Source organism: Simochromis diagramma, unplaced genomic scaffold (genome assembly GCF_900408965.1).
Source record: "Simochromis diagramma unplaced genomic scaffold, fSimDia1.1 OVJJ01000802.1, whole genome shotgun sequence".
Classification (NCBI taxonomy): domain Eukaryota; kingdom Metazoa; phylum Chordata; class Actinopteri; order Cichliformes; family Cichlidae; genus Simochromis; species Simochromis diagramma.
This window is the reverse complement of record NW_024387492.1, coordinates 20,873,271-20,895,686: the sequence shown is the minus strand read 5'-3', so window position 1 is coordinate 20,895,686 and position 22,416 is coordinate 20,873,271. Positions and strand designations below refer to the sequence as shown.

General features: G+C 41.2%; 1 protein-coding gene across 1 annotated transcript in view; it reads right to left on the bottom strand.

Annotated features, from left to right (window-relative positions):
- galnt14 (UDP-N-acetyl-alpha-D-galactosamine:polypeptide N-acetylgalactosaminyltransferase 14 (GalNAc-T14)) overlaps nucleotides 1-22,416 on the bottom strand; it is a 215,375-nt gene that overhangs the window by 54,979 nt on the left and 137,980 nt on the right. Inside the window, exons 5-6 of the mRNA XM_040017048.1 lie at nucleotides 20,589-20,654; nucleotides 4,521-4,642 (exon numbers count right to left, since the gene is read on the bottom strand). Coding sequence (XP_039872982.1) covers nucleotides 4,521-4,642; nucleotides 20,589-20,654 — 188 coding nt within the window. The remainder of the gene's footprint in view (nucleotides 1-4,520; nucleotides 4,643-20,588; nucleotides 20,655-22,416) is intronic.

The window sequence follows — 22,416 nt, the reverse complement described above, 5'->3', positions numbered from 1 at the left end:
ACTACCTCTGTTGACTTTAATTCAGTGCTACTTTATTCCCTTCTCTGTCATTAATGTCAGACCACTGAGCCACATGAAATGAAGAGATACAGAAAATGCTTTTAGGTGACAACACAATTTATTAAGAAGCAGCAGAGAAAACGAGTAACACATCAATAGGTTACTGGAGGTAAACACGAGGGCTGTGTAGAATTCAATATTTTAGTTGGCGAAGTTCAATACGGGCTCTGGTATTTCATTTTACTTGTGTTAGGGCTATATTGGAATTGACGAATAAAGAAAGGTCTGACACCTAGCTATCCTGAAGGAAAGCACTCCAACTTGTTTTTCTCCTGTCTTTAGACGGGGTTAACGTCGCATTGTCTTCGTCTTACTAAAACAGCAAAGCTGGCTGCATAATTTTTTGTCAAGTGATGTTTGAGCACAGTGCATATTTAGAGCATGACATTGACTGTGCTATATAAAAGACTGATATTACTAATACATGTTTTTAATTATTGGCTTGCAAATCTTTTTTTTTTCTGTTTATTTTGGTGGATGCAACCATATTGGAGTAGAGACACAGACAAAGATACTTTTTGATTAGAGATGGGGAGAGCTAATTTACTACCTGGCTAGAGTTCAGCATGCCCCTTGTGTTCATACCTACTAGTCTTTTAAATCAACCAAATCCTTAACTTTAAGGTAAGTAATATACAACTCCTCCTTCACACGGCTGTCAGAAGGAAGAAAATAACCAGAGAGATCAAAACCAGAGATATTTTGGTTGTAAGACAATGTATTTCTGCTCTAAAGCTGACCCTTTGTGTTTAAGCCAAACCCCAAGTGGTTATTTAAGAAACTGAAGTTTGGCTTCATTTGCTTGACTTTTCAGCCACTTTAATTTGTATTTCTTGTGCTCTGCACGCCACTTTATTACAGTGATTTTCTGGTTTATGGCACTTTTGAGACTTTTCTGAAGTAACAACCAAGCAGCTGCCCACTCAACTCTACAGTTTGGTTCATGTGGTTCAGAGAATAAGATCCTCAGTGTAGCACAGCAATAATTTTTAAAAAACATTTGGAAAGCACATCCTCCATCAATGAACTATTTTCCACTTTTAAACGAAGTGGTCTGGAAATGCACCAAACCTTTTTTTTCGTCTATTTTTCTGGTGTTTCTTGTAATTCACCTCTACCAACTTTCATGAAATTCAGCTGGCAGTTTTCTACTAAGCTTGCTGATAGACCTCGACTCATGTCCCAGTGGAGCAACTAATCCTATAGATAGATAGATTTCATTTCTGTGTTGGAAATGAGCAAATTTATAAGCTTAAATTATGTAGACAGGATGCGGGGAAAAAGGTTAGCGTGTAAAGCATTTCTAACTTTTTAAGTGAACATTTAAAGCCATTAAAAATGTAATGCTTGATATTTGTGACTGGTTGATGAGACTGTAAAAAATGGGATAATATCAAGCCCCAACAAAAATTCCTGTATCCCTCAACCCTGTGTAATCGTCCATAAGGCCATAAGATACTCATGGATTTAGTTTAGTTATTGCCTCCTTAACCCTTAAACAGAGTCCTAAATCCTTTTAAAGTGAAAACTGGCAAAAATGGCTGCACTTGATTTTCCTCATATTTTTTCCTTGATGGTGCCATTTGCTCTTTACAAGGATAAAAGGTACAAAATCTCACTTGCACACACCCACACACACTGGCGCTGCCAGACTTGCACTCCCTTTTAAATCATGAAGTGTCCCTCTATTAGTTTGGTCAAACGGCTGGATGCATCTTCAGCCAGTGATATTACAGAGCAGGTGGAGCGGTTCTGGACCATTAGCTGCAGGGTCAGTGCAAGGGGACGCAAGCTGCATCCTTCTACAGCTTCAGCCACATTACAAAGCACTCTGTCTGCTTTAATAGCTGTTAGGGTAATGACACTGTGCAGCACTCAGGGTGAAGCATCACGACATTACTGTCGTAACCAGATAACTGTTATTTTCAAATCACTCTGGAGCATTTTCTTAATTTTAGCCATTTCTTTTTTTTCCCCTTCACCTGAATAGAAATGAGAATATTTGATGAGTAAGTTGAGAGGAATCTGACCCCAAAGCAATCTGCTTCTTTTATGGTTTTGGACTCTTGTTTTTAAAGTGCAACTTTCAAACATTTATTGAATTTTACAAATGAATAAATGTATAAATGAATTATAAATGATTTTATAAATGAATATTGAATTTTAATAAATGACCTGTTTTACATAGTCGTCCTTGAGTGTTTTACGCAAGCATGCAAGGAAGTTGTGTCAAGGCAGACGTTTGACTATTGACAAAATTATCATCTAAATTGTCCCTTCAGAAAACCCATTATTCCAAAACAACAAGCACTCTAGGCTTTAATGCAATTCTTTATATATTTTTAATCACTAATACCATCTTTCAAATCATTTTTTAAATCCAACAGTGCATGCAGGGAGTGCTAGTGTAAATTTTGTTCATTGCTCTTCATGTAAACAATTATTCTGTTTTCTTTTCCTTCATTTAGGAGTGAGGTTTATAGGTGATGTTCACTGAGCGTCCATAGTGCCTAAATAGCCCTGTCACTGTCAAAAGACGTGACATATCCCGCATCCTCCTTTACCTTTCCTAAGAAATGACTGGAAATACTAATGAAACCATCAACATATTCACTACATGTTTGGCCGTTCATTGTGATTATCGCTTTTGTTTTGCAGCTCTCTTTGATTGCACATGCACATATAGCAACAAATGAGCAATGTTGCTAAACACAACCAGGATCCTTTTATGTTGACATGCTCTGAAAATATTACTGTTAATTGGTGAACAATTACAATAAATTGTTGCCTTGGTGCTGAAAGACAAAAGCAAAAGCGGTAATGTGATAGACATGAGGCTGAGTAAATACTCTCTAGATTCAATCAGTGGTAAATAGCTGGGAAATTTATATTTATTCAAATGAGAAGATGCATATTTGCATGTATTATTTCTCAATTACTTCCCTGACAATGAAATTACAATAAATTATTTATTTGACACAAAATGATTTGTTAGCATCAAACAGTAAAGTATTCAAAAAAAAGGCTTTTTTGGCAAAACAGAAAAAGTTTGACAACAACTAAAAGAGAACAAAATCAAAATATATGATGAATTTGATCAGATGTGAAATACAGAAAAGCAGATAACCTGAAATTTGGACAAGACTTTAGCTCTCTATATCAATAAGGCAGACAATTATTTTGCGGGGAATGTGATTTTACGGTAGCCTGGAGTTTTGACTACGCGTGTGTGTTAATCGGATCAATACCTCATACATTTAAATCTAAATATACGACTATAGAGTGACTACATAGACAGTGACAGATCACTTTTGTGCTTGAACACACACAGGCGCACACACACAAACACACACACGAATAAACCACGAGTATAAATATGGATGGTGATGGTACAGCAGCAGAAACAGATCAGACTCTCTGGTGGATTTATTGATCGCTTCTCTGCAGATTGAGATCAAAGGTCTTTAATAGCAGGCAAACAACTGTTGACTTGATGAATTGGAGAAGTTCAAGACAGGTGTTAAAATTAAAACGAACTGGAGAAGAGAGTATGCGAGGCACATGGACAGGGAAGGAGATGAGAAAGGCCATGTAACATCGTAGAGCAAATCAAAGGAAGGTGATGGTATGTGTAAAGCCAGGGTAGGATAGAAAAGGATGCAAGAGGAAGTGGATAGGGAGATTTCAAGAGAGCAGAGAAATGAGAGAGGAAAAGAGATGGGGATAGAAAAGAAAAGAGGACGTTTCAAGAGGCCAGAAAGAAGCTGAGAGGAGGCCAGAGAAGGGAGGGGGAAAATTACGAGGAGATGTAAAGAGAAAAGGAAGAAAAGCAAAGGTGTGAGAGTAATGGCAGTAGCACAGGGAGGAAGACATGAGGTGGGGAAAGTAGAACAGAGTGCGATAACCAAAATTGTTGGATAAGAGGTGAAAACAGGAGAGGAGATGAAAATGGAAAAGAAAAGGTGCAATGGTACCGAAGAGTAAGTAAAAGTAAAGGAGACGAGAGACGGAAAAAAGGAAGAAAGGAAGAGAGATGTGACAGGACAAAGGGGAGCGGAGAAGAGGTGGTGAGAGGAGGCAAAACAAGGTGATGAGAGATTGGATGGGGAGGACAAGAAGAGCAGACACAAGCAGAGGACAGCAGACGGGAGAGTAAGAGGGGTGAAGAAGAGAGTACCGCACTTATTTCTTAATGAGAGGCAATCAGACCGGCATCTATTTTCTCTAATGGCACGATTTCACTTCGACCACTGGAGTCATCACGCATAGGCTTTTTGTTGAGCAGTAAAGCATGCCATATTTGCAGATTGGCCTTGGTCATTATGCCTCGTGACTCACATATATTTGTGTGTATATATAGACACATCTGGAACATGAGAGGGTTGTAATTTGATGGAGAAGCTTTCAGACTCACATATACTTTGTTGCATTAGGGTTTATAAATGAACATGCAGTTACACCTCTTTGATCCTTTGCAGGAGGGGTGGCAGCCAGTCTTTGTTGACCTCACAGTGGCTGTCCAGGAAGGTCAGCACTTTGGCTCTTGCAGCGTCCGTCCCCCGCACTCTGGACCTGATGAGACCTTAAGCAGACAAATAGAAAGACAGTTTAATCTCATTCCTGTTCATGCAAAACCTTCAAAACATTAACCACATCTATTTAAAATTATAACTTTTATTACACAAGACCTAATTAACAATTGTTATTCACACTGCACTTTTAAATATCACTGACAAACTTAGGCCAGCAGTTTAAATGTTGTGGCTGATGGATATATAATAAAGGACAATGTAATTGCACCAACATGTTTTTAAAAAAAATAAATAAATAAATACAAAATGAACTGAATAGAGAAGACATTTAATAGAAGGGTCTTTTGAAAAATGCATATAATCCAGATCTATAATTATTTTTGCACTGAAAACCATTTCACTGAATCCCCCACTGGTAAGCACATTAAGACAATGTGTCCCTGTGCATAAACAGAACCAACAGGTTTGATTTTAATTTGTCATTCATGCTTTAGCTTTTAAAATAAGGTTTGGAAAACACTGTATCTTTTCTGTAATAAAGCTTTAGCCATACAAGGTACCCGGTACAGGGTAGGTGGGGGTAAAATAAATGTATAAAACTGTCATAGAGATACAGATTTATTACATGAAAGTGGTGCTGTACAAGATTTTCAACATAATTTTGAGTTGTACTTAAAGTAACTATATTCAATATGTTTAATGCCACTTTTAGATTTACTATTGCATCATTAATATTATTAAAGCATCTCCTTAATATTGAAATTGTTGATTATATGAAGTAATTACATATTGCTGGTAGCTTTACATAAAGCAATGCAGTTACTCCATAAAAAAAAACTAAGTGGAACAACATTTGCAGTGATTAACAAAAAAAATCGAAAAACATTTGGAAAAACCAAAACAAAGAAAAAAACAAAGGAAAAAGATAACTATTGATAAAAATACAACTAAATAAACAAAACAATTACGGTGTTTGTGAAATTGTGAAATATGATTCATAACACTGAAAAAACGACTACAGTATGATACAATCATCAGTTCAACATGGTGTTGTTGTGCCAACTTAAAAGACTTTTGGTTAATTTCAGTCTTCTGTAAACAACAGATCTAAATTTGTAAACAACGTAACAACATTTAATCATCCAATCACAATTAAGAAACAGCCATAACAGCGAGCACAAATAGTACTGATAGTGTCGATTTACTGCACCTTTCTCAGTCCCATTTACAGTCTCATACACACTTTAACATTGAAATGTTCTGTACAGTATGCACTTCGATATTGAACTTAAAGCCCTCCCAGCTTTTCTTTGCTAAATTGAAATCCTCCGCATTGCCGTCTGAAATTGATTCTTTTCAGGGCGGCAGATCGGATAAGACAGTATATACTCAAGTTTCATGCTCACAAGCTGTGACTATCAGTTAAACACACACAACCTCCATCCGCTCGCTATAAATATACACGAAGACTTTCATCGAAAAGGCCCCACAGCAGCAGAAGAACAAGACAAAGAATATTTCAGGCACTGGTGAGAATGGAACCCGTAACCTTGGATGTATTAGTGCCTTGCTCCATTTATTGACACCACATTTCTTGCTTTCTCTCTCTTTCACTTGCTCTCGCAGTCAGTCAGCAGAGGGGAAAATCGATGCAGTGCTCTTAGAGGGCCTGTCAGACATGGACACAACCTTTTAACAGGCGCATCACTCTCTGCATTTGTGTGTCTGTATGTGTGTGTGTTGGAAAACAGGTTTGCGTATCCATTTTTAAACAAGTGGGAGAGAAAAGCAAAGAAGGGAGTGGAGCAAAAGGCCAAATGTGTGCGTCAGTTAACTGCAGTTGTGTTTTAGTAAGACAAAGACAGACAAAGTGTGTGTGTTTGTGTGTAAATGAGCCTGTTAAGGAGGTCTCCCTGACGGGGTCCAGTGTTCCCCTCTATTTGGACTAAATGGTCTAATCGATACTCCCTGACACGGAGACGTAATGTGTGTGTGAGTGCGCGCACTGTTGAATATGTGTGCGGTACATGCCCACAGAGGAGTCTGCATTGTTGTATGTGTGTTATCGTGATAGTGCTGGGGCCCATTGTGAATGTGTGTGTGTGTGTGTGTCGGTGACATTGTACAAAGGGCCGTGAAGTTTCACGCGGCGCCGTTAGGCCGAGGCTCAGCCAATTAAAAATCCCATTTCATCCTCAATAAGGCTTTATTTTCTGGATGGATGGACACACACACACACACACACACACACACACACACACACACACACACACACACACACACACACACACACACACACGCACACGTACCCAGACACATAAACTGGACTCATATACAAGCAGGGACACACACACACACCCACACACACATATCTGCACTGACAGAAGTGGACGCCCATTTACTTAGATACACACACACACACACACACGCAGACACACACACACACACACACATCTGCACTGACAGAAGTGGACGCCCATTTACTTAGATACACACACACACAGTGCATGGCGGGCTGACTTTGTACAGAGGAGAGTGTTAATCTACACCGATAACTCTTAACTGTCTCCACCTATCAGATGTGGGTCTGTGTGTGTGTAGACACCTTTTATTTGAAGCCAGTGTAGTGAGGACATTTTGGCCAGGCTTTGAAACTTTAAAGGGCTGTTTGAAGGTTAACATCTTAACAGATTAATATCAGATGAGAAAATGCATAATGTCTTTGTTAATGTGTCCTCACTATTGTACAAATGGACATTTTTGTGTGCTATTGGACTTCTACGCTTGAGTGGATCCATTAGAGTTGTAAGAAGTGAGGGCATTTTGTCTGGCAATTGATCCAAAGAGTGCATTATGCTTGAAAAGAACTAGTTAGTACAAAGTGCCGTCTGTCCAGTTTAGCTGTTATGAATGGCCACACTTGATGGCATCATGAAAAGCCCCATGTCATTAAAAAGGATAATCATATGCTCTTCACAAAGAATTCACTATGTTGTATTTGGTTGTAGACATGAAAAGCATGAGTGATGGCACTTTTAGAGAGAAGTTCAAACTCTGCTCTCCCTTTTCTGTGCTGCATGAATGGCTTACATTGGTGTAGTTGTTGGTGTGTCAGTTTCAGAATACTACCAAAATTGCTGGCGAGATACCTTCCAAAATGTGAAGCTGGAAAGGTGTCAATATTGTTGATCACGATAGCAACTGTGACTCAAGGGGTCACCCACCAGCAGTTTTCATATTAAAGTATCCTTAGACAAAATTTCAGAAACTGCCCCGTGTGTCATTTGTGTATGAATGTATGTGTAGAGTTGGTGTATGAAAGTACAACGTGTTCTTATTCAGGACATCAAACGCTACCTTTCTGCCAGAGCCACTGGCATCTTGCAGATACACAATAGGTGTCTGTCAGCAAGGTACTGCAGTAGAGAAGTGGATCTCATTCTTAAGTCTGTCCATATGGGCACTTTGAAAGAGATCCTGAGGTTGCAGTTAAATACACTGTATTAAAGCCAGACTGGTATGTCAGCCCTGCTGATACTGATATACTTACTGATATATCAGTATCAGGATTTATAATAGTGAATAAAAAATGCAAAAAGTAAAAAAGATATCGGAGAAACAGCCTTATAGGTGTTGATACTGCATAGTTTGTCCACAAGAGGGCACTTTGCAACTTCCCTCTTGGCAACATGGGATATAACAAATGCAATAGCCAGCTGATCTGATGTACATTTACGATATAAACATATACACATTTGTTTAAAACCACCAAATGAAGAAAATGTGAGCGCCAATGGTTTCCTTCAGACGACAGTCTATTTCTAAACTTAGCCAAGAAGTTATGGTCATCTGAAATGCCTAAAAACTATACAGAGTTTTAATTTTAAACCTAACGAAATAAGATTCTATCTCTTAAATGTAACCACTTAGTTTGGTTATCTAAAAGCCTGCTTGCTTTGCGTTGCTTTGCAACGATCACTAGCTGTAGTTGCCTCCAGTGAACATGTCAACCCAGCGTGGTTAAAAGGAAACCACGCTGGTGAAGGAATTGTCTGTCTGCATATGCACCTGAACTAGCACGGTCTGTCCTACCTTGGCAGTGTAGCGGCAGACATTAGGCTGCAATAACAGCTGCAGATTGGGCTGCAGCCATGCCACAGGTACAGGTTGGAGCATCTCATCTTAATAACTTCAACCTTAATCAACAATAGTCTGATTACAAATGGCACTTTCATGCAGCACCTCAGACACACAGTCCAGCATTCAGCATGTTTACAGCCCGGCTTCAGTCAACATTACTGCCAGGTGGCAATGATGACAATGTCACACGCCCACTGTTTTTTTTTTTCTATTCTGAGACCAGTAGCTTGAGAGTGCAGTAAACTGAACCAATTATCAAGCGTGCAAGTGCGTTAATTTGCGTTTAGTAAACGAATGATCAATTGTACCACTAATGAAAAGAAAAATTACTTAGAATATCTTTGGGTTTTGCCAAATACAAAGCTCCAACTATCTATGCAAGACCAACAGTATTTGGCATTCTAGGATAAAGATGCACTGAAATTGCTTTGAGCTGTCCAAATTACCAGAACAAAAAAACTCCATATAAAGGAAATCAATTTACAATTTATCAAGCTAGGTGGGAAAATTAGAGTTCACGTCTGGAACGTCTCCAGACTGGAACATGTATTAGGTAATGTCCGACGGGAAAGATTCTTAAAATTCAAATCTAGTTGGGCACCATGGCAAAATGCAAGATGGAAAAAAAAAGATTTAGATTGTAATGCACACACAGAAATCGGGTCTTTTCATACATTTCACAGTGTGTTTTTTAAGCTAGCAAGGACATTCATACAGTTGGGGGGTTAGCTTTTTAAGGCAAGTACTAAAGCGCTTCATTGTTTAGATATTGTTTTTTCTAAAACAACTTACCAAAGTTGATTAATGGTACATGCCAACACTGTGTTCTCACAAACGTGCACGTACAACCACCTGTGTGTGTGTGAGTGTGTCAGAGAAGACATACAGTATCAGGCTGGTGTGTTTTTTATGGCCATTAAAAAGACAATCAAGTCAGAAAGCCTGAAGCCATAAACTATTAACTAGCTGAACTGATGAACCCTGCCGATGTCTATGTGTGGGTGTGCGTGTGTGTGTCAGTGTGTGATCAGCATGACTGTGCTATAATGAAATCCTTCAGTGACAGCATGTAGGACAAGTGTTCCTGTTGTTATAGAGAGAGACAGAGAGGTGAGTGAGAAAGAAAGAGGGAAACTATAAAATGCAAGCAACAGAACAGCCAAGCGAGATAAATTTAAAATATGAGGTGAAATAAAGCATCCAGGAAGAGGAAGAAAGAAGGGAGAAAGAAGAACACAGAGAGAGGTATTAGTGAAGTGGAAAGGGGACTCGTATTTTCAGACGTTTTAGTGCAGTAACCGGAGTTCAAACGGCGCTGCTCTCACCGTGGCAACAACAAGCATGTCAGAAGTGGTTTCTGAGTGTTTTTTCCTTTAGTTTGTTCCTGTGAAAAATGCTGCCATTTGATCTTCAGAAGCAATGAGATGTCTGAAAATGTTTCTGTCACTTTTCAGAGGAACTGCACTGAAAGTAAGCTGTAGCAAAAACTTGATCAGAATACTCCACAGATGATGCTTCACTAGAGGGATTTGTCTTCTGCTGTAAAGGTCTAACATCAGTGGGCGCCATTTCGAAATATTATTACTGTAAAATGGCTTTAAATATCTTTTTTTTAAACCCTTAATATCACTGTCAAACAATAACAATGGGGAAAAGGAGCCATGTACCATAGAGAGCCAGAAATTACTTTTTGTTTTTCACACTAACTCTACGGATGAACTTTGTGTTAGTCTGTGATCTCTATTTGGTGGGGGTTTTCTTATAATTGCACCATGTTGTTATTTTACACTATATTTGAACTCCCCTTCATCTTTTGCAAAGTGCTTGCTATGATCCAATTAATGTTATTATACTGTATATAAAATGCTGGCTGTAATTACTAACACCCAATAAGTTGTACATCTTTGTAACAGTGTATCACTACAGACAAATTTCTGGTGTGCTTTACTTACAAAGTTGAAAACAATTTTTAGCAATGAACGAAAGGATCCATGTTGAACTTTACCCACCAAAAGATCACATTAAAGAGACACAGAGACACATTAATCTACAGATGCTGCTCCCATGTCCCTCCTCTCTGGTGATCAGATTACCTTTATTTTGGACCTTTTACCCATTTTTCCTGCAGCTGCCCTCTAATCTACCTTTACCATCATTTTATTATTTCAGTTTTGGTTCTGACTGAGAAACAATTCATCCTTTTCTTTGGCTATTAGTCAGATAACATCACAAACTAGTATTCATTTAAAACTGCATCAAACATTTACATCATAGGAGGAGCAACTAATACAAGCCAATCTGTGACTTTAGGACATCTGAATCCTGACTGACGTTGGTCATGACACACATTATTTTCATATTTCTTTAATTATGAGTTTGTGTCCATGAATCATTGCATTTAAATCACTTTATTAGGCACAGCTGTTTATCTGCTTGTTAACATGGATGTTTAATCAGTCAGTTACATGTTAGCAACTCAATGCATTTAGGCAAGTAGACATTGTAAAGACAGCCTGTAGGCGTAGGCAACCTCTTAGGACACATTGGGCCTCTAAGTACCAACTGAGGATTGTTTAAGCACCACAGCCCAGCAGAGTATTGTTGCTGACCGTGTCCATCCCTTTATGACCTTAGTGTACCCATCTGCAAATGGCTTCTTCCAGCTGGATAACGTGCCATGTCACAAAGCTCAAATCATCTCAAACTAGTTTATTAAACATGACAGGAAGATGACTGTACTCAAATGGCCTCCACAGTCACCAGATTTCAATCCAATAGAGCACTTTTGGGATGTGGTGGAAGGGGAGATTTGCATAATTGACGTGAAGCCACCTAATCTGCAGCAACTGTGTGATGCCATCATGGCAGTATGGACTAGCCTTTTTCTGGCCACCTTGCTCAATCTGTGCCATGAAGAATTAGCATCACTATTCTACTTCTAAAAATAATGAGCATCGGCTAAACTGTAAACAGTCAATTCATTCAAGGTCACACGGGTGGAATTAAATATCTGTACTGTTCTGAATTATTTAAAATTATTCTCTATGGAATGGAGTAACACTTAAACCAAAGCTCTAAATTATTCTGACCTTTCTAACCTTTTAATGACATTCTTTCCACTTTTGGAGATGGTCTGTCCAAATTAAATCAAAATGATTTGCATCATTAGAATATGTTTAAATGTCTTTTCATACTGACCATTTCAGGGAAGACCATCATCATACTCTCAACTTATTAGCCAAGCTGTGCTGTGCTTATCCAAAAGAATTCATATTATTTAAGTCTTCATCTGCAACCCTTGCATATGTTTGTATTGTTTTAAGGGAATCGCCTACCATTGCAATGCAGATGATAGACAGTTGCACCTTTCTGCTAAGCCCAACAACTCAACAGTCTCTCCTACCTTTTCTGCCATTACTAATTGGATGTATACAAATTTTCTATATCTCAATTCTAGTAAAACTGAGGTTCTAGTGTTTTGGACCTGCCAGTTTCTCTAAGGAAGTCACCCACTCTCATTCATGTCACCTCAGAAATACTGCTAAAATAAAACCTTTACTCTCATTCAATCATCTGATGCTTTTGAAACACATTTTAATTTCCCCCACTTTGATTACTGTAACCCACTTTTCACATATACCTCTTGGTCCTTTGTAGCGCATCTCCCATTGTTGCAGAAAGCAAGGCTGCTAACAAAAGCTAGCCACCACTCACATATCAGACATATTCTTGGTTATCTTCACTGGCTCCCAGTAAAATTCAGAATCCACTTTAAAGCCCTATTATTAACTCATAAAGCTCTACATGAAGATGGCCTGGCTTATATATCAGAATTACTTAGACCTTACCACAGCAGCCAACTTCTAGGATAATCTCATCAACATCTTCAAAAAAAAATTGTTCCACACACTAAATAAAACCAGAGGGGATCAAACTTTTGACGGTGTAGCTCAGAAAGATCCACCATCATCCCTGTGCCCAAGAACAGCAAACCCTCATCCCTGAACGATTACCGGCCAGTTGCACTGACCTCGGTAGTAATGAAGGTGTTTGAGAGGCTGCTGAAGAACATCATCTCCTCCTCCATCCCAGACACCACAGATCCGCTGCAGTTCGCCTACAGATCCAACAGATCCACAGAGGATGCCATCGCCCACGTCCTACACACCACTCTCAGCCACGTGGACAAGAAACAGGGTAACTATGTGCGAATGCTGTTTGTTGATTACAGTTCAGCGTTTAACACAATAGTGCCCTGCAGACTGTTCACAAAGCTGAGGGATCTGGGACTTAACAGCCGTCTGTGTGCATGGGTGTTGGACTTCCTCACTGGCAGAACTCAGGTGGTGAGGGTGGGCAGGTGCTTCTCCAACAGCATCACCATCAACACAGGAGCACCTCAGGGATGTGTCCTCTCGCCACTGCTCTACTCCCTCTACACTTCAGACTGTGTGGCCACCCATGGCTCCAACACCATTGTGAAGTTTGCTGACGACACAGTGGTGTTGGGTGCCATCTCCAACAACGATGAGGCGGCCTACATGGATGAAGTGAAGAATCTGGCATCGTGGTGCCAGGACAACCACCTCCAGCTGAACGTCAGCAAGACCAAGGAGCTGGTGGTGGACTTCAGAAGGGGTCAGCACAGAGACTACAAGCCCATTATCATCAATGGAGCTCCAGTGGAGAGGGTGCAGTCCTTCAAGTATCTTGGTGTCCACATCTCCTCAGACCTGACGTGGGCTGCCCACATTCAGGTCCAGACCAAAAAGGCTAGGCAGCGCCTGTATCACCTACGACAACTGAGGAAGTTCAGGGTCTCTCCAAAGATCCTCAGGATTTTCTATACAGGCGCTGTGGAGAGCATCCTCACACAGAACATGACATCGTGGTTCGGGAACAGCTGTGTGAAGGACCAAAAAGCTCTCCAGAGAGTGATCCGTACAGCAGAACGCTGCTGCAGGATTGCTCTCCCCCCGCTTCAGGACACCTACACCAGGAGATGCCGGACTAGAGCAGCGCAGATACTGAAGGACCCGTCCCATCCTGGCAACAAACTGTTCCAACTTCTGCAATCTGGTAGAAGGTTCCGCATCTTCCGGGCAAGGACAGAGAGACTCAAGAGGAGCTTCTATCCCCAAGCCATCCGTGCCCTAAACACACACACCCGCCCTCTCACATCATCTATAATTGACTGAGACAGGACTCTTCCAGACACTAAACCAAGGCACAATGTACATTTCAATTCCTTTAATTTTAAATATGTTTATATTGTCTATCCTGTAAAATAGTCAGATATCTATTCATATTAATGTACAGAATTCACCTGCTTGCTGCTACTACTGCACATTCACCCAGTGTATATACCATATGTGTATACATATATATATATATATATATATATATATATATATATATATATTAGGGGTGCAACGATACTCGTATCGATATTGAACCGTTCGATACAGTGCTTTCGGTTCGGTACGCATATGTATCGAACAATACAAAATTTGCAATTTATTTTATCAACTTTCCTTCTGACGATGCTGTCTGTGTTGAGCGCTCAGTGAATCTGCGTTCGACTACTCCGCCTAGGCTGCACTGTCTAGCGCAGATCCACTGAGCGCTCAACACAGACTGCATCATCAGAAGGAAGAGAGCAGGGCAAGCTAGCGAGACAGAAGTTAAGCTCTCCTTGCAACATGGCAAATTGAACCTCCCCCACCCTCATTCAGATCTGGCGTTTGGAATTATTTTGGTCATGGACTAAAGTAAAACAGTATGTTGGATGTGCCATGCAATGCTCAATTACATGGGTGGGAACTAGTGTGTTAGCGCGCAGTTAGCTCGTTAACGTGTTAGCCGTCTAGCCCCACGCAGGGGTAGCTCGTTAACGGAGATTTGCCGTGTTGTGGCGTTAACGTCATTTCAACGAGATTAACGCTGACAGCACTAGTGGGAACACAACGAATATGACTGCACATTTATACCGACATCATCCTAGTGCAAAGACAAGTGGAAGCAGACAAAAACAACAAGCATGCATGCTACAAACTTTACCCGGGTCATTTAGACAGCCGTTAGGACATGATTCTCCTTATGGGGACCTGATATGTTTAATATTGTGGCGAGCTCAGACAAGGAGGAGACAGAGGTATCGTTTGGTCTTGCTTCCCTAGCCAGGGAGCACAGCCGTTTATTGACATCTGCAGAAGAACACTGCCGCTAGCTAACTGCTCAGCGCAGCAACCGCACAGCAACAACAACACACAGAGCGCCCTCTGACCCCGGAAGGACACACCTTCGCAGCGAGAAGGCGTCACCCGTCACTATGGCAACATAAGCAAAACATAACTATACAAACAGAACCCCGAACAGCCCTGACCCGCTACAATATGCTGCTGAGAATATAGCCCAGAAGAAGCGTATAGTATAGCTTTTATTTTGGAAAGAGCCATTTCTCTGTAATAAACTCTCTTTTCCAAAGATGAGTGATTCCTCAATCACAGTGATATATTTATTTTTTTAATTACTTTTGTTTCAGCAACATTAAATTTAAAAACTGTACTTTTGAGTTAAAATATATATTTATAATTTTAATAAATGACAAATTAAAAAGGCATGAACATTTTTTTTGTATCGAAAAAATATCGAACCGTGACACCAAAGTATCGAACCGAACCGAACCGTGAATTTTGTGTATCGTTGCACCCCTAATATATATATATAATGTTCCTCCTCTACACCCCCCCCCCAATTTTTGCACATGTCGAGGAGCGTGTCAGGCTACATTTCACTGTGTGTTATACTTGTATAACTATGCATGTGACAAATAATAAAGAACCTTGAACCTTGAACCTTGAAAGTTTGGAACAGCCTCCCTCAGCCTATCAGGTCTGTTGAATCTGACTTGTGTTAATCAACTGCTGAAAACTAATTTTTATAGGTTAGTGTTCCCTTAATCTTTCCCCCTTGTGCCACGATGTACATCTATTTTCATTTGTATGAAAGTGCGTATGTTGGAATGAATGCGTGACCCTGTAGTTCATTATGTCTGTCTTATGGAACATGCATGCTTATTTTTATTGTGTGGCTTTTACTCAAACTGTGAAGCACTTTCTAACTGTGTTCTCAAAAGCGCTATACAAATAAAGCCATTATTTTCTATACTATTTTGTAAGTCTTTAAAGCAGCTACCTGTCTGCTAGGGGTGCAACGATACTCGTATCAATATTGAACCGTTCGATACAGTGCTTTCGGTTCGGTACGCATATGTATTGAGCAATAAAATTTTTTAATTTATTTGATCAACTTTTCTTCTGACGATGCTGTCTGTGTTGAGAGCTCAGTGGATCTGCGTTCGACTACTCCGCCTAGGCTGCACTGTCGAGCGCAGATCCACTGAGCGCAGCGCAAGCTAGCAAGACAGAAGCTAAGCTTGTTGCAACATGGCAAATTGAACCTCCCCCACCTTCATTCAGATCTGGCCTTTGGAACTATTTTGGTCTTCATGTGAAATATGCCCCTGAAGGTAAGCGCGTTATGGCCAAAAGTAAAACAGTATGTCGGATGCACCACGCAATGCTCAATTACATGTGTGGGAACTATTTCGTTAGCGCAGTTAGCTTGTTAACGTGTTGACGCTGTCCAGCCCCACGCACGGTGCGATCTGCGGTAGCTCGTTAACGGAGATTTGCCGTGTCCTTGGGGGGCTCAACCCGGGGTAGCGGTCATGGCCAATTAGGGGCTCTGTTGGCTCTTAGGTGACGGTTTCCTTGTGGCTGCGTGCAGCAGGGCTAGGGGAGGGTCTGTGCTGACGGACGTGGGTTACTGACCTGGTAGCCTGGCTGCTCCTGGTTGGGTCCGGGATGGGCGTGAGGTTCTGGGGGCGCTCCGGCTCTGGGCTGGGGCCCTGGCCGGGCCTCGGGGGCTTGGGTCCTGGTTGGTGTGTTGCCGGGGTTGTGGGCGGGTGGGTGTATGGGGGCCCAGCCCTGGCGCAGGGTGCCGCCGGTGCGTCGAGCCACCTGGGGGGCTCTTCAACTGGTGGGGGAGGTTGTCACATCTTGCAGGAGCTTTCCTCTCTTCAGGAACTCTCTCTGCAGGAGGGGGAGATATAGGAGAGGTGGAGGAAGATCTCCGCCTGGTCGTCTATTGTCTTATGTAGTCTGGAAGATGAGTGGATGATGGGGTGGGTGCAGTTTTCTCTGTGGTGGGGTTGGGTGGACTGTCACGGGCTCTGTGGGGCCGGGCGGCGCTGCTGCACTGGGCCCCGGTCCGGATGGGCCTGGGCCCCCTTTCCCTGGCGGGTTGCGGAGTATGGGGGTGCCCACTGGGGTCAGCGGGGGAGCTGGTCAATTGCCCCTCCCTTCCTTCCCTCCCCATCTCCAGCTGTCTCCCTCTTCCTGCTCCACCACAAACACCCACACATGCAGGGCCTTGGAGTAGGGGTGTGTCACCAGGGTGCAGAGGAGCCCCCCCCCCCTTGTCCCCTTCTGGCTGCCTCTGCCTCAATTTTATCCCACAACTTAGACATTCACATTACTCACACTCTCATTACACATACATATAGGATCTTGGGGGTGGGCACGCTACACGGAATCCCAATTACCATCAGGGTGTACACTTCACCCCTGGCGTCGTTGCCCACCTCTCAATTTTAAATACACGTAGACATTGAGGGCTATCAGGAGGGGCTATGCGCTTACCTGCTGCTCTCTGGCAGGTAGCTCCATGCCCTCCTGGGTTTTAAATGCACCTTAGAACACTCATGCATCAACACTACAATGAGCAGGTGGAGGGAGGTTTGGAGTCTTCTCTCACCCCCGTTCTCTGCAGCCTGCTGGAGCAGGGGGGCTAGGAGGAGGAGTTGGCCGTCCGACTGGGGTCTGGAATGTGGGGCCTCCCTGCTGCTGCAGAGTCAGGACGGTCTGCCTCTCCCCACCGCAGGGAAAAGGGTAACACCACCTGGGTCTGGGTGCAGTTCCCCCCTCCAGGGGCAAGGGTACCTAGACCCGGTTCGTAGAGTACGCTTGGGGAGTGTGATTGTGTGTACAGCGTCTCTTTATGTCTGTCTCCACATTGGTTGAGTGTGGAGTAAGTGCATATGAGAGCATGAGGGTGGGAATGGATGTTTGTATCTGTGTGTGCCTGTATGTCTGTGTCTATATGTCAGGTTGGGTATCAGACGCCACCTCTCTGGGGACATCTCAGGCCCTCCAAGGTTTGGAGGTCTATCTCCCCCCATCACTTCCCCTGCCGGTGGCGGACTCCCTCAGACATCGGTTCTTTGTGTCCGGGGATGGGCGTCCAGATACACACCGGCTCACTCCTTGGCGGCCGCTTATCGGGGCCTGGAGCCTGGGGCTCGCTTGGGCCACTTCGGAGGTGGGGTGCCCTCGGCCTCTCGGCCTGGGGCTCGGTCACTCAGGCACAGCTGGCTGCCGGTGGAGCTCACGGGCGCGTCACTGCAACCCCCCCTGGCTTCTGCTCCGCGGCTGCTGAGTGAACCTTCATCTGGGACTCTCCTCAGCTCTTTTTGGGACAGTGGCGCGGCTGCCCCTCTGTTGGTCTTCCTTGGTCTCTTGTGTTCTGGGGGCCTCTGGATGTCTGGAGTTTTGATCTCCTCCATACCTGCTTCATGCCCTGGAGGATGGGGCTGTGGCCCCCCCACACCCTCTAGCAGATCATTACATGAAGGAACCTTTTAAAAAACAAGCGCGTCCATGCTCACAGGTGTACACACGGGTGATCACACACACAAACTACACCCTTTTTGGCTCCTACCTCAAAGCACACTGTGTGCTGTTGATCTTATGTGCTGCACAATAATGTTTAATATTTAGTATTTACTGTCATATTCCCATTTATCATTGTGATGTTGTTTATTCTATTACTCTCGTTTTCTTCTGCTTGTTTTCTTTTTTCTTTCTCATCAGGTGATCCAGGTGATCGATATATGCATTTTTTTTTTCTCTGCTTATTCTGTTGGTTTTTGTTTTTTGCCCTTCTCCCCCGTCCCTCTTCTCAGCTGTTTTTCTTTCCCTCTTTCTTTCTCCCCTTCTTTCCTCCAGTCAAGTCTGTCCCGTATTCAGCAAGTGAAAATAAAATAAACAATAAAAGGTGAATCAAATGGACCATTACGGCAAGGCTGGGATGGTCAATTTGGTAAAGTAAATCCATTGGGCATCTTTCTTCGCCTTTAGACAATAATTCTGATGGCAAAAGAGCCAAACGGGACAGGCAGAAAAAAAAAAAAAAAAAAAAGGAGATTTGCCGTGTTGTGGCGTTAACGTCATTTCAGATTAATGCTGACAGCACTAGTGGGAACACAATGAATATGACTGCACATTTACGCCGACATCATCCTAGTGCAAAGACAAGTGGAAGCAGACAAAAACAACAAGCACGCATGCTACAAACTTTACCCGAGTCATTTAGACAGCCGTTAGCACATGATTCTCCTTATGGGGACCTGATATGTTTAATATGCTGCTGAGAGTATACCCTAGAAGAAGTGTATAGTATAGCTTTTATTTTGGAAAGAGCCATTTCTCTGTAATAAACTCTCTTTTCCAAAGATGAGTGATTTCTCGATCAGATAGATTTATTATTTTCTCCCTTTGTTGTTTCAGCAACATTAAATTTAAAAACTGTACGTTGGAGTTAAAATATATATTTATAATTTTAATAAATGACAAATTAAAAAAGCATGAACATTTTCTTGTATTGAAAAAATATTGAACCGTGACACCAAAGTATCGAACCGAACCGAACCGTGAATTTTGTGTATCGTTGCACCCCTACTGTCTGCCTCAGTATGTGTCTGTACTTGGGTCTATTTTGTGAATTTGCTTCTAACAGTGGGGTGTAGTAGTTAAAGTGCAACATTCAGTGGCAAGAAGTTAAACAATTAAAATACCTGAATAAACCACAGCATGCCACCTCCACTATTGTTTTAGTCAAATAAAATGTTCTTTCAGCCCGAAGTATTTAATCCATTTCAATTCCTTAAAAATCATGCACATACCAAACATCTTGAGTCAGCTACAGTGGAAGATTATATATGTCTTAAAACCTTTTTCTGGCCATTAACCATTTCTTTATTCACAGTATACTCCTGACCCCGCCATATTGTCAAGCTGTCATGTTAATTTATGTATTCCATTCATTCGTATTCTATATTTAAGAGCATGGAGGCAGCTCCAAATGGATTATATGGAAAAATGATAAGCATAGCCATGACGCATGACTGTATTAACCATTAAAATGAGGAACACCATCCATATTTAGTGTGACTGAGGCTTTAACTTCACACTGGTTGTCATCTGTGATTAGGTTATTTATAAATTTTCCTTTTTTTTTTTTTAAATTTCAGCATATAAGCTTGTTTTTGAATTAATGTATGTTTGGTTTGAGATTGTGGAAGACATTTTCTTTTCTGTGACATTTTTTTTTATGATAGCCTGCCACTCCGGGCTCTATTTCAGTAGCTCTCCTGTCACTTCAATTCACTTCAGGTCATTTCAGTTCTGCAGTTCAATATGTAGCCAGAGATGAATGAATCAATTTCTCTTCACTCACTGTCTTTCTGTCTGTCCACCCGTCTCTGTGTGTTTATATACAGCATGGGATTGTTTAGGCAGAGAGTTTTCAGTACCACCAGTGAAATTTATATTCTTTATACACACCCTGAATAACACCTTTTTATACACATACACACACAAATCTAGCACACCGGTGACAAATGAGATGCCAAAAAACCTACAAAGAACATAAGAATGATTAAGCATGCAAATTTATACACACTAGCATGTTAAAAATGCTAATGAAATTTTTCAAACGCAACTGCTTCCATACCTTCTCGCTTGTTGTTGCGAAAGCATTTAACTTTGGGCAGTTTGGTGAGAAGCTGGCAGTCACTCTCTGGGAAAGAAAAAAAAAACAGCATGAGCAGAATACGAATAATAGAAGGAAACATTGTGTGCTGTGTAATGTATATCTTGATAATTTCTTTGAAAGTCTGCAGAGAAACCAAATAGCAGCCCACTGAAAAAAATGACGACAATTCAGAGCTTAAGGTTTGACAAGTTAGACATTTGTCTAGTTGCTGTTCAGCCGGCTGTGAGGTCTCCACTGAATTTCTGAGCTGTATTTCTTTCTTTTTTTTTGTATTTTGTTCTTTTTTTTAATAAAACTGTCAAAAATACTCTGGTTGAAAGTGTCAAAATGAAAAGAAGAAAGCAGAAAAAATGAATCACTGGTGTACAATATGTGAGTCATTTAATGAAGTCAAGTTAAGTGAAATTAATATTAATGATTTTTAGAACAGGAAAATAGTGAATGTACTTACAATATCAAAAAAGGATTTCAATAGCGTTCCATTATAAATTTCAGAATAATGAGTCAAAGATTGGAAGAAAAAAAAAAACTAGAGAAGAAAGAGAAGCCGTCACGGCTCAAAAAACTGGAAAATGTCATGACTTATGATAATATGATGAGTATGTTCTGTCTTACATTCCTAATCACAATGGTGGTGGGATCACAAATGATTTCTTAACAGTTAGTTTTTGTTTTTCCCTGTAAGTGTTATTGTTAAAACTTTTCTGAAATATGTTCCTGCAGTCAAATTAAAAATAAACACATTTTCTTCATATTAATATTCAAGTTATTTTCTGTGCTCTATTGTCAGTAACATATGGGTGCATGACATTTTCAATTTTTAAAAATTATTATTAGTATTATATTTTACACAATATAACAGCTTTTTCTCAAATGGTTTTGTATGTGAAGTTTTGTGTATAGCGACCCTGAATGACTTAACACCTCCATCAGAGCGCTCTGACCCAGAAACAATGCCCCATGGTTGTTCCCCTCTCCACTGAACCTCTCCCTTCAAGTGGACAAAATATATGTGACCAAGAGCATATGCACTTTGATCCAACCAGAAAGGTTTTGACTCAGTTTGGGGATAAATTCTTATTGTTATTTTATATGGAATTTGAAATAAAACAACACAGTTTCCAAAAACCTTAAAGTTCAGTCACACCCCCATAAATATTTTTTGTTTTTATATACTAATTTGGCTCTGTGGTTCTCTCTCAGCCTGAGATGCCCTGCATGATGAAAAACAAAATAACCATATAAACAGACACTAATGTTTGACAAAGCTCGAGAGGTTGAGAGGCATTCAAATTTTAATTGCAAGCATTGGTGTAACAGCATCTTTGCAGAGCTAGAAAAGTTTATGTGTACTACTGTTCCACATGCCTTAATGCTGACTGGCTGCAAAACCCTCAAGGTATGCACAGAAGGCCAGAGAAGGTGGAGTTATGTTAATATTATTAATTGGGTGTTGGCATCAGTTTCAGTTTCAGTTTGGATTAGTCTTGGCTAATATCAGGTTAGGGAAAAAGCACGGAACTAATGGGCAGTTGTATGGTCAGTTCCTGGTCTTTTTGATCTTTTCCTTGTTTTTGCTAGGACTGCAAGTCCCTTATTTGTATTTGGTCTTTGTAAGTAATTCAGTTTACACTTTCAATTTCAATTTCAATTTAAAACTTTATCTTCTTCTATATTAGGTTCCTTTGAGGCATGTACATAGGAACCGTTACATGTTTGGGGGCTTGTCCAGGATATGCACACATAACCTCTGAACCCACATACTGTACCTGCTGTGAGGAAAAAT